The sequence below is a fragment of the Chelmon rostratus genome, chromosome 1, assembly GCF_017976325.1.
Source record: "Chelmon rostratus isolate fCheRos1 chromosome 1, fCheRos1.pri, whole genome shotgun sequence".
Classification (NCBI taxonomy): domain Eukaryota; kingdom Metazoa; phylum Chordata; class Actinopteri; order Chaetodontiformes; family Chaetodontidae; genus Chelmon; species Chelmon rostratus.
Genome location: NC_055658.1, coordinates 7,020,738 through 7,032,888, shown reverse-complemented (window position 1 = coordinate 7,032,888; position 12,151 = coordinate 7,020,738). Strand labels below are relative to the sequence as shown.

The 12,151-nt window shown below is 43.2% G+C and overlaps 1 protein-coding gene across 5 annotated transcripts in view; it reads left to right on the top strand.

The window, feature by feature from the left end:
- Positions 1 to 916: 916 nt before the first annotated feature.
- Positions 917 to 12,151, top strand: part of kif13ba (kinesin family member 13Ba) — a 41,480-nt gene continuing 30,245 nt past the window's right edge. For 4 of the 5 annotated variants that reach the window (XM_041939510.1, XM_041939502.1, XM_041939493.1 and 1 more), the window contains exons 1-3: positions 1,751 to 1,858; positions 2,081 to 2,407; positions 8,837 to 8,930. In XM_041939510.1, the coding sequence (XP_041795444.1) occupies positions 2,338 to 2,407; positions 8,837 to 8,930 (164 nt within the window). In that variant the 5' untranslated portion in view covers positions 1,751 to 1,858; positions 2,081 to 2,337. Of the gene's footprint in view, positions 933 to 1,750; positions 1,859 to 2,080; positions 2,408 to 8,836; positions 8,931 to 12,151 lie in introns of those variants that run through there. The other variant, XM_041939485.1, reaches the window with a different exon arrangement.

Sequence of the window (12,151 nt, the reverse complement as noted above, 5' to 3'; positions counted from 1 at the left end):
TTATTCCAGTGCTGTCTTTTTGTTGTATTTTGTTGTAGGCTACTGCAGTGTTACAGTTTCTGTGGTTTAATGTGTTTTCAGCTGTGGATCTCTGTGACGTAGAATGCAATGAATTTAAACTGAACGGACTGAATTGAACTTAGTGCAATGTGATGTACTGTGACTGAGTGAATTATCAGAGTTTCTCGATTTAAAGCCGAGCTGCTGTGTGAGATCTGCTGTTAGAAGGTCTAGACACTTTGTCTTCTTCACTGGCTGATGCAGTTGCCAATGGCTTGACTTCATCTGTTACTTGCTGCAACAGTGGGGCAGGTCAGTAGTTAAACTGTACAGCTATTGGTTGGTTTGACTTAAAGGTACAATGTGCAAAATGTGGCCAGAATTTTAGTTTAAAACATCCAAATAATGCATAAACATTCTGAAAGTGAAGAAGTAACAGTTCTGACAGTATGTCAACAACGTCTGTGTAGTTTTTTGCAGGGATATCTACTGAAGTTAGCATGCTGTCAAGCTAGCCACCGGGTGTCCTGCCTCACAATACCACATTGTACCTTAAGAGGTGATCTTAAGAGGTCTGATAGTGTAGCCCCTCATAGTTTCAGCAGGGAGATGTATGTGAGTTTACTACATTTTACAAGAGCTCACTGCTTTTTTTAGTCTAATGAACAAATAAACAAAAAAAACTCACCAAATGTCAAACCAGAAAAACACAACCCTCAAAATCCAAGTTTCTCTCTGTTACTGAACTAAGACAAGCTTGATTGCCAGCTTAACTCATCGTAAAAACCCACTTCAATGTGATGTACTGTGACTGAGTGAATTATCAGAGTTTATTTTGAAAACTAAAAACAGAAGTAGAACCTTTATTGTGTTTAATTTGACAGTGGACAGCGGAAGTGTCGCGTGACTAACTGGGGTCCTCAACATAACTGGTAAGAAACACCTTTTTTCTCAAACTAAATCCAAAAGAACTGTAGCTTAATGTAATAATTAATCAGTTTATTCTTGGTTGCGTGTAAAATTATAAATGGACTTCTGACTAAGCGAGCCTGACCGGCACTTTCACTTGCTAACTTGGCGTTAACGGTCCCCGGCTGGACTGGTGGAAGTAAATGATGTAAGTTACCCCCTGTGGAAACTGCAGCAATAGCAGAGTGAGGACTGAAGTTTTAACCACAAACTTCATGCAAACATGCTCACAGATAACTTTACAACATTAAGCGAAGAATTTCAGGTGATTGTACTGAACATCTGTACATCTAATCCACTTGCTATATGTTAACTGACGTTTACGAGGTTGGAGAGTTCAGACGAGACAGCTGCGTGCGTTAAGAATTGAAGCTAACGCTACCTGTAACTAGCGGTAATTTCGACTATTTTAGCGTCTTTGACCTACATTCCCATTTTACGGTACTTCTAAAAGACAATTTAAGTGAAATGTGCGTGTCTAGGACTATTTTGTCGGCGTTTGACACTGATATCGATCCCGATGTCACGCGTCCACGGTGGGTTAACGTTAGCGCACGGTAACCGTAAAAGCGACAGGACTAGCGTTAAATGTGATGTTTTTGTTGTAGGGTTACACAACATAATGAAGCGTCGTCTCAAAGCTACATAGCTACGTATTTTCCAGTGCGACTTCTGACTGTGACAGACGAGTTTAACCGGCGCGCTTTTAATTTGAAGGGGCAATACTTAGGCGGAAGGGCGGATGCTGCTAGCTGCGTGTAGCTCGACACAGAGAGGACATGGTGGATTCCGTTGGGAGGCTGTAGAACATCGCCAGGCGGTTCTTGCGGGATCTCTCTCGGTTGTAAGTGCAGGTTAGCGGTGTCACCCCTGGGATGAATCCACCAAGGTATGTCGCTCGAATGTTTGGTAGTGTGTGGGGATGTTATGCAGTCAAATGATAGGGCATGGCCAAAACTTGCCTCTTCCCTGCCGCTGCTGCCCTTCAGTTTGCCTGGCAAATTAGCTCGCTAGCCCGTTTTTTGCCTTGCAGATAGCATATGTTTGCTCAGTCACATCCACCAGCTGCTGTAACGCCTTGCTTAATTTACATTTCGTCTTCCTTTTACAGCCTCCACGCCTCTGTGGATTTAAACGAGCCTGGAATATGAGCAGAAGAAAACGATAAGCAGCGGCGACAGGCTTCCTGGGGAATTCTGCCCAGGCTTTTTGTTTTTCCGTGGACATGCCTGGTCTATGGAGCTGAACGCAGCTAGCTGGCCGACATCCGGCTAGCGCAACATTTCCAGGCTTTTGGATGCTTGTTTAACCGAAGAGCTGATTTATTTTGGATCAGCGCTACCTCCCCTCCCTGGGTAAGCGGTCAGCATGGGGGAGCCCAGCTTGGACGACGCCAATGTCAAGGTGGCTGTTCGTGTACGGCCCATGAACAGGAGAGGTGAGAGGGCTTCAGTCTGCTCACATTTGGATGTTGTTGACACACTAACTTTCACATCACTATTGCACACGGAGACTGCATCTGTCCACATTGTCTGAATTTCAGGTTATAAGGAGGCTTCATTGTGGCAGTATTATATATGGAGTGAAACTCTTATTATTATAAGTACACTAAAATCAAATGAACGTGTTTGGTCATGGGCGATCTCAGGCTTATATGAGTCAAGTGCTCCCTGTTTAATTTCCTGGGAATGGCATGCCAGTCAGAAATCACCACCCATTAGTGAAATGAGCTCCTGCAGATTAAAGAAAGCTGGAGTCTGGCTCGTCTGGATGGCACATGTTTGTACAGTGCTGCCATAGGGCTTCCCTCGTGGCTGCCTGCCATCCAGCTCGATTTAAAGCCGAGCTGCTGTGTGAGATCTGCTGTTAGAAGGTCTAGACACTTTGTCTTCTTCACTGGCTGATGCAGTTGCCAATGGCTTGACTTCATCTGTTACTTGCTGCAACAGTGGGGCAGGTCAGTAGTTAAACTGTACAGCTATTGGTTGGTTTGACTTAAAGGTACAATGTGCAAAATGTGGCCAGAATTTTAGTTTAAAACATCCAAAAAATGCATAAACATTCTGAAAGTGAAGAAGTAACAGTTCTGACAGTATGTCAACAACATCTGTGTAGTTTTTTGCAGGGATATCTACTGAAGTTAGCATGCTGTCCAGCTAGCCACCGGGTGTCCTGCCTCACAATACCACATTGTACCTTAAGAGGTGATCTTAAGAGGTCTGATAGTGTAGCCCCTCATAGTTTCAGCAGGGAGATGTATGTGAGTTTACTACATTTTACAAGAGCTCACTGCTTTTTTTAGTCTAATGAACAAATAAACAAAAAAAACTCACCAAATGTCAAACCAGAAAAACACAACCCTCAAAATCCAAGTTTCTCTCTGTTACTGAACTAAGACAAGCTTGATTGCCAGCTTAACTCATCGTAAAAACCCACTTCATTCAACCTTGACAGAAACAAATTAAAACTCATCAAAACCATCTTGGTTTGTCTTTTCACTGTTAAAACAGTCACCTACTCTGGCTTGGTTCTCCAGGTTAGATGTGAAAATATTCCAGCTAGCGACGCTGCTTTTCCACACCGGTAAAGACCGACCTTCTTCTCACTCCTTTCTCGGTTCACAGCTCTCCTGTCCCAGCCTGCTGCGTCTTCATCACCCCCAGAGTCACAGTCCTGGTCAGAGCTGCTGATCACCTCTGCACCATTTTCCCTGTCATCAAATTGGCCTCCTTCTGTCTCGAAAGCTTGTGTTTGGTCCTGGCCTATTTATTGGGAGGCTGCTGAGCCCAGTTCCCTTGCCCAAGGTGTAAGCACCAACGATCCCTTGGTGCTCCAAAGTCTTGGTCGTGGGCAGACTCCAGTCAGCTCATAGGGCCACTAGCCGCATGGCTAACTGAGCTAACAAGCTAATGACAGCTGGGAGATTCAGCCAAAGACACTAAAGCAAAGAGCAAAGTGAGCAGCAGTTAGTGGTTGGTGAAATGCTGCCCCCTATTTGTTTGAAGCAACCCCCGGCAGTTGGACAATTCATACTCATTGAACCTTTTAATAAGGACAACAGCAATATGTCAGAACTCTCCCCTTGGCATCAGTTTTCTCGGCCACAAAGAATCCTATACTAGAAATTGAGATGTACAGTGATGATGTATTTTCTGAACAGAGGCTGTGCTTGTACTCCTGTCATCTGTGCCTCACTAACCTTAGGCCAACAGTCATGAATCTTCAGTTCAACAGTCTTCCCCGGGCACCAACATGTCTACACATTGTTACATCCTCATCTCCAGTTTTAGAAGAGCCTGGCAAACAAAGGCACATTGTTACACACATTTGCATGCAAATCCTCCAGCAATTATATAGCAAATGTTCAGTACAGCATGCAGGGAGGCACAGATGACATTTCCTGGTCAATTGCCAAGTTGTGTTTTTGCCATGGGAGACCATGTGTTCCATGAAAGGAGGAGGAGGAAGGGAGCCACTGAGGCAGAGCGGTTGACTGACAAGTGGCAGAATGAATCACGTGTATCACTCTCTCTCCTCCCGCTGAGTTGGAGAAATCGGTCACAAGGCCAAAGCAGTGGATTGCCACACTGTTCCCATAAGGAGTGATTTACCGTTAACCCTAACACTGGGAAACTCAGCAGCCAGAGGGATGTTTGTCAGTGCAAGGTTAGACATTTGTTCACACAAAAATCCCATGTTTTTCTGTTTTTGAACAGCAACCATGAGTCAGTTGACAATGGATAATTTAACTGTCAGTGTTGTGATTATATACTGTCGATGGTGAGAAATGGGTGGAGAGGATGCAGATTAGCTCTGGTGGAATTCCACTTCAGACAAATACATTTCTCTTCCCAGTATGCCCATGTCCACCGTCATTGTGAGCTCTGCACGAGACATTTAGTCAGTCAAGTTTATCTCCAACTAACTTGACAGGTATAGGTGATGGCAAACTGTCTGCTGGATTGACTGAGTGAAACATCATAAAACAACATGTAAACAAATGCCTTCATCTGTTTGCTGTTGCTCAACAAGAAAAGGCAATCATGATTTTGGTGAAAGGGAGCAAGCAGGCAAATTGATAGCTTACTAATGGCAGTGGGAATGGGTTTGGAAGCAGCAGTGCCACGTTTCCAGTAGTGCCTTGTGATCCCTGTTTGAATGGAGCTTCTGTCCGTGTCCACCAGACTTGATGTAAGATTTCTATGATTTCAAGTAGACTCCAAAAACTATATCAGCTGTGAGTGGACGCAGAATTCTTCCATCACTTGTCAGCTCAGAAGAGTAAAGGAGTACACATTCACTTTCCACACTCACCTGTCCCCAGCCAGTGCCATGACACAGACCTGTGACACTGCAATGAGCTTATTTAGCCTTGAGGCCACTGTCCCTGTGTATCCCAGGTTGAGGAGGAGAGGTGGTGTAGCAGCCTGGCTGGACAAAGACAGGAAGGGAGTGAGTCTGAATGAATATTTGCTAAAGTTGCGTAATGCTCCATGTTCCCATGGCTGTGGCCTTCGAAGAACAGAGCAACGCCAGGCGTAGCAACAGCAACACCATGGCCAATCAGCTTCCTGCCTGATGTTGGGCCAAACCTCAGCACCGGTAACCCAGGGAAGGACTGGAGAGAAGGCCAGTGGAAAGTGGGAGCTGGTTATGGAGCAAGGAGAGGCAGATAACAATGGGTACATTTATCCTCCCAACCGCACCTCATCACACTTTCCCCTCAGTTCATCAGGAAGTACAGCTGCAGCACTAGGGACACATGGGTAATGTAGGCAGCAGCAGCAGAAGAAGAGAAGGCAGGACAAAAAGTTTTCTCACTCAGCCTCTCTCTGTGTCACTTCCCCTGTTTAACTTTATCTTGTTCTTATGCGCTCACTGTCTTTCTGTCACTCTGTCTCTGCTGGCTGACCCTGCTTTTCTTTTTTTTTTTTGCTTTGTTGTGTTCTTGACAGCAGAAGAATTGCAGGGTGATTCAGGTCCTCTGACCTTTGGCACCAAGTTTCCATGGCTCTACCCCTGTGTTTCTGCCAGCAGCAGCAGTGCTGAGGTTTTCTAAATAGACAACTTAGCCTCAAATCTCTTATGCTCCTGGTATGCGTAGGCACAGCCAGCTTCTCCTCAGATGTGTAGGTGCTCAGGTTGGGATTCCTCTTTGTATCTCAGGGAGGGAAATGATATGGCTATGTAGTCCTCCTGAGCAGTCACTTTTAGAAAAAGGTACTTGTGAAGTGTCCACTTTATTCTTCCTGCCATTACAGCCAGATAAAATGTTTTTTTCCATATTCTTGTTGGGAAAACAAGATCATGCTAATGATTAGTTATGTAAAACACACAGCTTACTGACCACCCACACACCAGTCGAAAACACTCCTGGCAGGAACACAGTAGGCAGATATGTCCAGGTACTGTTTGGCAATGACCCTAAGCTTTTTGCAACAGCAGTCATACTTATGACCAAAGCAACAAATTGTTGTCTGTTGAAGTCATTGCACATTTAGGAAGAGGTTTATTTGAAATTGCTCTGTCTCCTGTGCACTGTAATCGACCTGAGTAGTGCACTGGTTGTTGAGAATCTCATAGTATTTCTTTATCAAGAAAAAGCTACATGCTCTGCTTCTACTACTGACATGATGATTATACAGTATGTGCTCATCCTTTCTTCAGAGTATTCTTGCCTTGGTTGAAAAAGCAACTGTGGGCATACATATCATAAAATGATGCTGTGTAAGAAAGGAATTGAAACCACATCATGTTTCCTGTCCTGACATTTGCTGAAGTTCAAATCCCTTGCATGCTTGCTGCATAATAGAGAAAATGATAACTGTCATCTGGAGCTTGATTTGTGTATTAAAAATCTAGCAGTCTATATATAGATATGGGGCTGAATCGTCCCGGTAAACACAGTGATACAATGGCCAGTAAACTCCTGCAGTAGTGGTTCTGCTTTGGAAAACTACTGGTTCCCTCTGAAGGGGAATTGAGCAGGGTGGATGTTTGTTTACATGGAAGGCTTGAACTAGGTTTTACAGTTGGCGCACATTATTTGTTATCAGTAAGCCCCCTCTCTGCTGCAGTGTCCTTGAGCAAACAGTGATTTGCATCTAAAGGAGAGCTGTTCTAGCCATGACCTCTGACCCCCGTGTGGAAGGGAACAAAGTAGAAGAGGATATCCCTACCAGGAGCAACCAGGGCCAAAGAATCCTGAGTACAATCCTAAACTATTGTTGCTTGCTGTTGCTAAAACCTTTCCTAACTGCAGAGAAAATCATGTGGGTGATATGACCTGTTCCTATGCTATTGATCAGCCTACAGGCCAGTATCCCAGACATTTTCATTAAAAACAAACAGTATTACTGACATGGTCGTGATTGTGTTACTGCAATATCTCGTGACCCTTAACAAGACATTTTTATTTTAGCTTTTTACCACGGTAACAAAGCGTAATGCATAGTGTGATAAATTGCAGGAATTCACGGTTAAAGTCTTTCAATGGCTGTAGCCCAAGCATTCGCCAACAGCCACCAGTAAATGGATGGTATTCTGCAACTGGTGAATTAGTCAGCTCTGCAAGTAACTAATCATATGCTTTTTTTAAAATGCATGACCAGTTCTGCCAGACACTGGATGCCCAGGACATGCTGGCAGCACTTAGCCTGTGTGTAGGCAACCAGCATTAGGGCTCATTGGCAACAGGGATGAATGGAGAGACCTACCAGCCTCATGAATTTCCAGTGCAGTTCATGTTGTTATTTTCCAATGCTTTCACAGCAAAAGTTTTGTTAGAAGGAAAACACACAGAACATGTAATGTTTTTACCCTAGGACCTTTGTAATCTATTTTATCAAAAAGGATCAGATATTTACTCAGTTTCGTCTTTTTGCATTTTTGTACAAATGCTTTTATTGCATTTGGGAAGGTGCGTTTTTTTTCTGATGGTACAACAAAAATGTAGTTGGCAAAACTACAACCTTGATCAAGTAGATCAGCATAAATACCTGAGTGGACAAAGATGTAGGACCACTCCTTATGCTGTGCTGGAAATAGCCAGTTGGTGTTCTGAAGGCCAAGTGTTGCATCATGACACACAACAGGTCAGGGCCAATATGGGCGGTCCTTAGTCGTGTGCGAGTGTTTCTCACATTGTGAGGACATAAATCAATTTACACAGTCACAATGTGGGGACTCTGCTTCCTTTTGGGAAGCAAGTCCACATAATATAAATCATGAAATTTTAGGCTGAAGACTTGGGTTAAGGTTAGGGTAGGTCTCCAAGAAGTCAAAGTAAGTCTATGTGATGTCCCCAAAAGATGTCTGTGTCTGTGTCTGTGTTCGTGTGTGTGTGTGTGTGACTGTTTACCAATCCCGTTTTATTGGATAGCTGAATACGCACTCCAAGGTAAAAGGTCATTTTTGGAGTTGTGTGTCCGGCCTGCTCACACAGTTGTTTGAACATGATGATCCACAGGAAATTATTGAGCTTTTCAGCTATTTAACTTCTGCTCTTTTAATGCAGAGTAGACTAAGACATAACCATCCGACCTATTCTTGTAAAAGTTTGTGTCAGTAATTTAGGGATACTAACCTTTTGAGTCATTTTTATTAATTAAGCATCAAGTTGGCTGGTAAAAGGGTCGAAGTTTACAAGGTAGCTTGTAAAGTTTTGCAGTTTCATTTCCACCATGGGAAGAATGCAGGGGAAAGATTTATGCATTTCTTAAAGTCTTAATGCTGATATTATGAGATAGAGCTGGAAATGAGAGAATCATACAAAACAACATTGTGCATTAATGTAGAAACCATCCAGCATAACTGTAGAAATGTAGGCAGTTTTGGGTTGTAACACTATGTGTTGTCTGATCCACAGAAAAGGAATTAAACACAAAATGTGTTGTGGAAATGGTGAAGAACCAGACGATCCTCCATCCTGCCGGAGGTAACCTGGGCAAAGGAGACTCCAGGTACGTTTGTATGTTTGTCAGTAGCTTCACTACATTCTCTTTTTCTTCACTTTTTTTTAAAACTGCAGCAAAAAGCACTGTAGCTTGCTCTGTCAGTTGGTCGTGAAGGTGTATGTTTGTGTGTGTGCCAGTTAGCTAAAAAGAGGGGCATGGCAATGGGAGTGTCCTATCACAGAAGGGCGCATAACCTCCAAATGGGTTCACAGACTTGCACAAGATTTTGTGGAAAGGTTGAGGGGTGCGGTGTATCACTGTGTGTCTGTATACTGTGAGGTGAAAGGGACAGATGGGTGAAAGTTAGTTATTGTATGCAGTTTGTCTGTGGTTTTTACCTCTTTATTCAAGAGCGTGGGCTCTCCATTTTAGAATTTGGCTCTCGATTTTGTAGTGCTGTCCGGCAAACCCTGCCATTGTACTCAAAAAGCCCCTGCTTGTGCTTAGATTTGCTCTGCTTCTGATCAAACTTCATGCTTACACTCAGGTATACTGTTGCTTGCACAGGTTTCCTGCGCTGCAGCTTCAGCCCTTCTCACAATTACACTCCTCCTGTGCGCTTGTGAAACATCTCAGATTTGATGATCCCTGCCTCCTTCTCGACACATTTGCTTTACTTCTTAGAATATGAAGGGCAGGACAGGATAAACCCACTGAGTAACCGCCCATAAAGGATGCTGCAAGTGCTAGATTATAAAATCATTACAAAATCTCAACGTGAAATGAGTCATGTATTTTACAGCAGTGCCATTTTCTTCTGTCGTCACTGTGCTCCGACCACTACTTTGTTTGGAATATTTCTTTGTCATCGTAATGTAGTTTTTGGCAGGAAGCTGACTAACCAGCTGTTGGGCCTTCTAGAGGCAGGTGTATTTCAGCTCACTTGTCACTTGTTTTCCTCTGTTGGCTTTTACTCTGTTTCCATCCTGTTAACCAGCTGTTGTTTGTGGGCAACACTGAATTATGCTTGGAGTCTTGATTGTCTCAGTCTCTGCACTGAAGGAGGCAGATAAGATTTGGTTGTATTGGCAAAACAGAAATGTGTGTGTGTGTGTGTGTGTGTGTGTGTGTGTGTGTGTGTGTGTGTGTGTGTGTGTGTGTGTGCATGCATGCGCGCGTGGCTGGAAGAAAGACAGCAGCAGCAGTAAGAGGCAGACAGAGATAAATATACATGAAAAGACAGACTCCTCTCCTCTCTTCTCTCACTCCGTTGGGTCGTAACTCCCCACTGCCTGGCTTCCTCCCTTTTTCTCAGCTCTTCCGTTTCCGTGGCAACACAGGGGGAGGTTAACTCCGGGTCGCTGTCAGTGACCGTGAAGCCCCTTCCTTGAGTGAGGAGACGATGGAAGAGGGGGAAAAACCCTCATTTTCTCGAGCATCTGTCGACCATAAACTTCCCTCCGTGACTTTTATGGAGGACTAAACAAGAGCAGAGCTGTAGTTTCTCTCTGTCTCTCTGTGACAAAAGAGCGAGGAAGCAGCAGGAGGATGGGCTGACTGACTGCTATCCTCAGCGTGCAGATGCTATTTTCATTTTGTTTGTTTGTTCTCCATTTTCAATTTACATACTATTTACATTGGAGGATTATCTTTTACTCAGCATTTCACTTAGTTGTAAATAGTTAGTTGTGAATAAAAGAATGACTCCAGAGTTTAGAGGAAGTGCAGGAAGTGCAGCCATGCAGTTGCATGGCTTTTTCATAGCTATGTGTTACTAGCATGCATTTTGTTTAAACCTGGGAGGACATATGAGAAGGGGATGAGAAAGAGTCCTGACTGAATTCAAACTCCAAACTTCTGTGGCTTATCTGCAACTCTCTCTCCCAACAGAAAATAATTTATTCAACACACACTTTAGGGTTGGAAGTAAAAGACAGTTGTTGGATTTTTACTCCTACTAATACATAGGTACTACTCCATCCATAATGTTACATGTATTATGTCTTCTATTATAATCTATTGCCAGCAGCCATTTATTTTTGGTATTTCTTGCACATTCCTGTATCTTCAAATTATCTTCATTTCCTAGATTACAGACACATCCTACCCCACTTCCCCACGTCCCACTTTTTTTTTTTTTTTTTTTTTTTGGCTTTCAATTTGTTCAAGTGTAATATTTACTCTTTACCTGAGAATTGGTCAGGACAATGGTCCTCTATACAAATCAGCCTTAGGAAAATGCCAAGAAGTAATGTCGAGGTGTGTGTGTTCTCATTCTAAGGAAGGTTTTCAGTGTGAATGCCCACTTAGTCTGTTGTGATGCAATGAAACTTTTCTGTTGATCATCTGTATTCACCAGCTTCAGCAGCAGACTCCTGATCTCTGCAGTCTGACATAAACCTTTGAACAATGTCTGCACTGATGTATCTGTGAGAGTTGCTGCAGAAGCTAAGGATTAGCTCTGTTTAAATATAAATGATGGAGTTTTTCTTGCTCTGTCAGAAACAGCTCCATCCAAGTAATTTGTAAAAGCCAATGGGCTTGATCTGATATCTTTCCACTAAATGTTTTGCTGGGAAGTAGAACTTGCATTTTCAAGTGTTCACTGCCTTTTCTACAGAGCTAACTCCTGGTTAGTGAGTCCATTCAGACAAACTGAGTTACTGATTATAACTCAGGCTGTGTGTTTTACAGTTAATACATTAGAACTGATCTGTTTTTTGACTTTCATACCATGTGGTGCCCATTTATTTCAAATGGAAGCTGTTGTCCATTTTTCTCCTCCTCCTGGCATAGGCTGGCATATTACCCTCCGAGGGCAAAATGATGGTTAGTTACATAACAATTCAATTCAATTTTCAGTTCAGTTCATATAGTGCCAAATCACAACCAAAGTTGTCTCAGGACACTTTCCATATAAAGCAGGTACAGACCAAACTCTTAATCTACAGAGACCCGACAATTCCCTCTTGAGCAAGCACGTAACAGACCAGGCTTTATATTGACCAGTGTTCACCTGGTAGATTATGCTAATTTCCTTATTGGTTTATGTAACCTGATACAGGCATCAACAAATACAAAATGTATGGGAAGGCATGCTCGATCACGGTGTAACTCAAGAGCCTAATGTTCTGTATATTGGGTTTACATACGTTTTAGGCCTGTCGTGCCAACTTAACTTCACCTCCTCTTACTATGCTGAGAAATGACAGTCTTGTTCACTCAAGCATGGACAAGAAAAGGCCGCCCATCACTAAAAGAAGACAAGGCCAATGAGGATTGGTTAA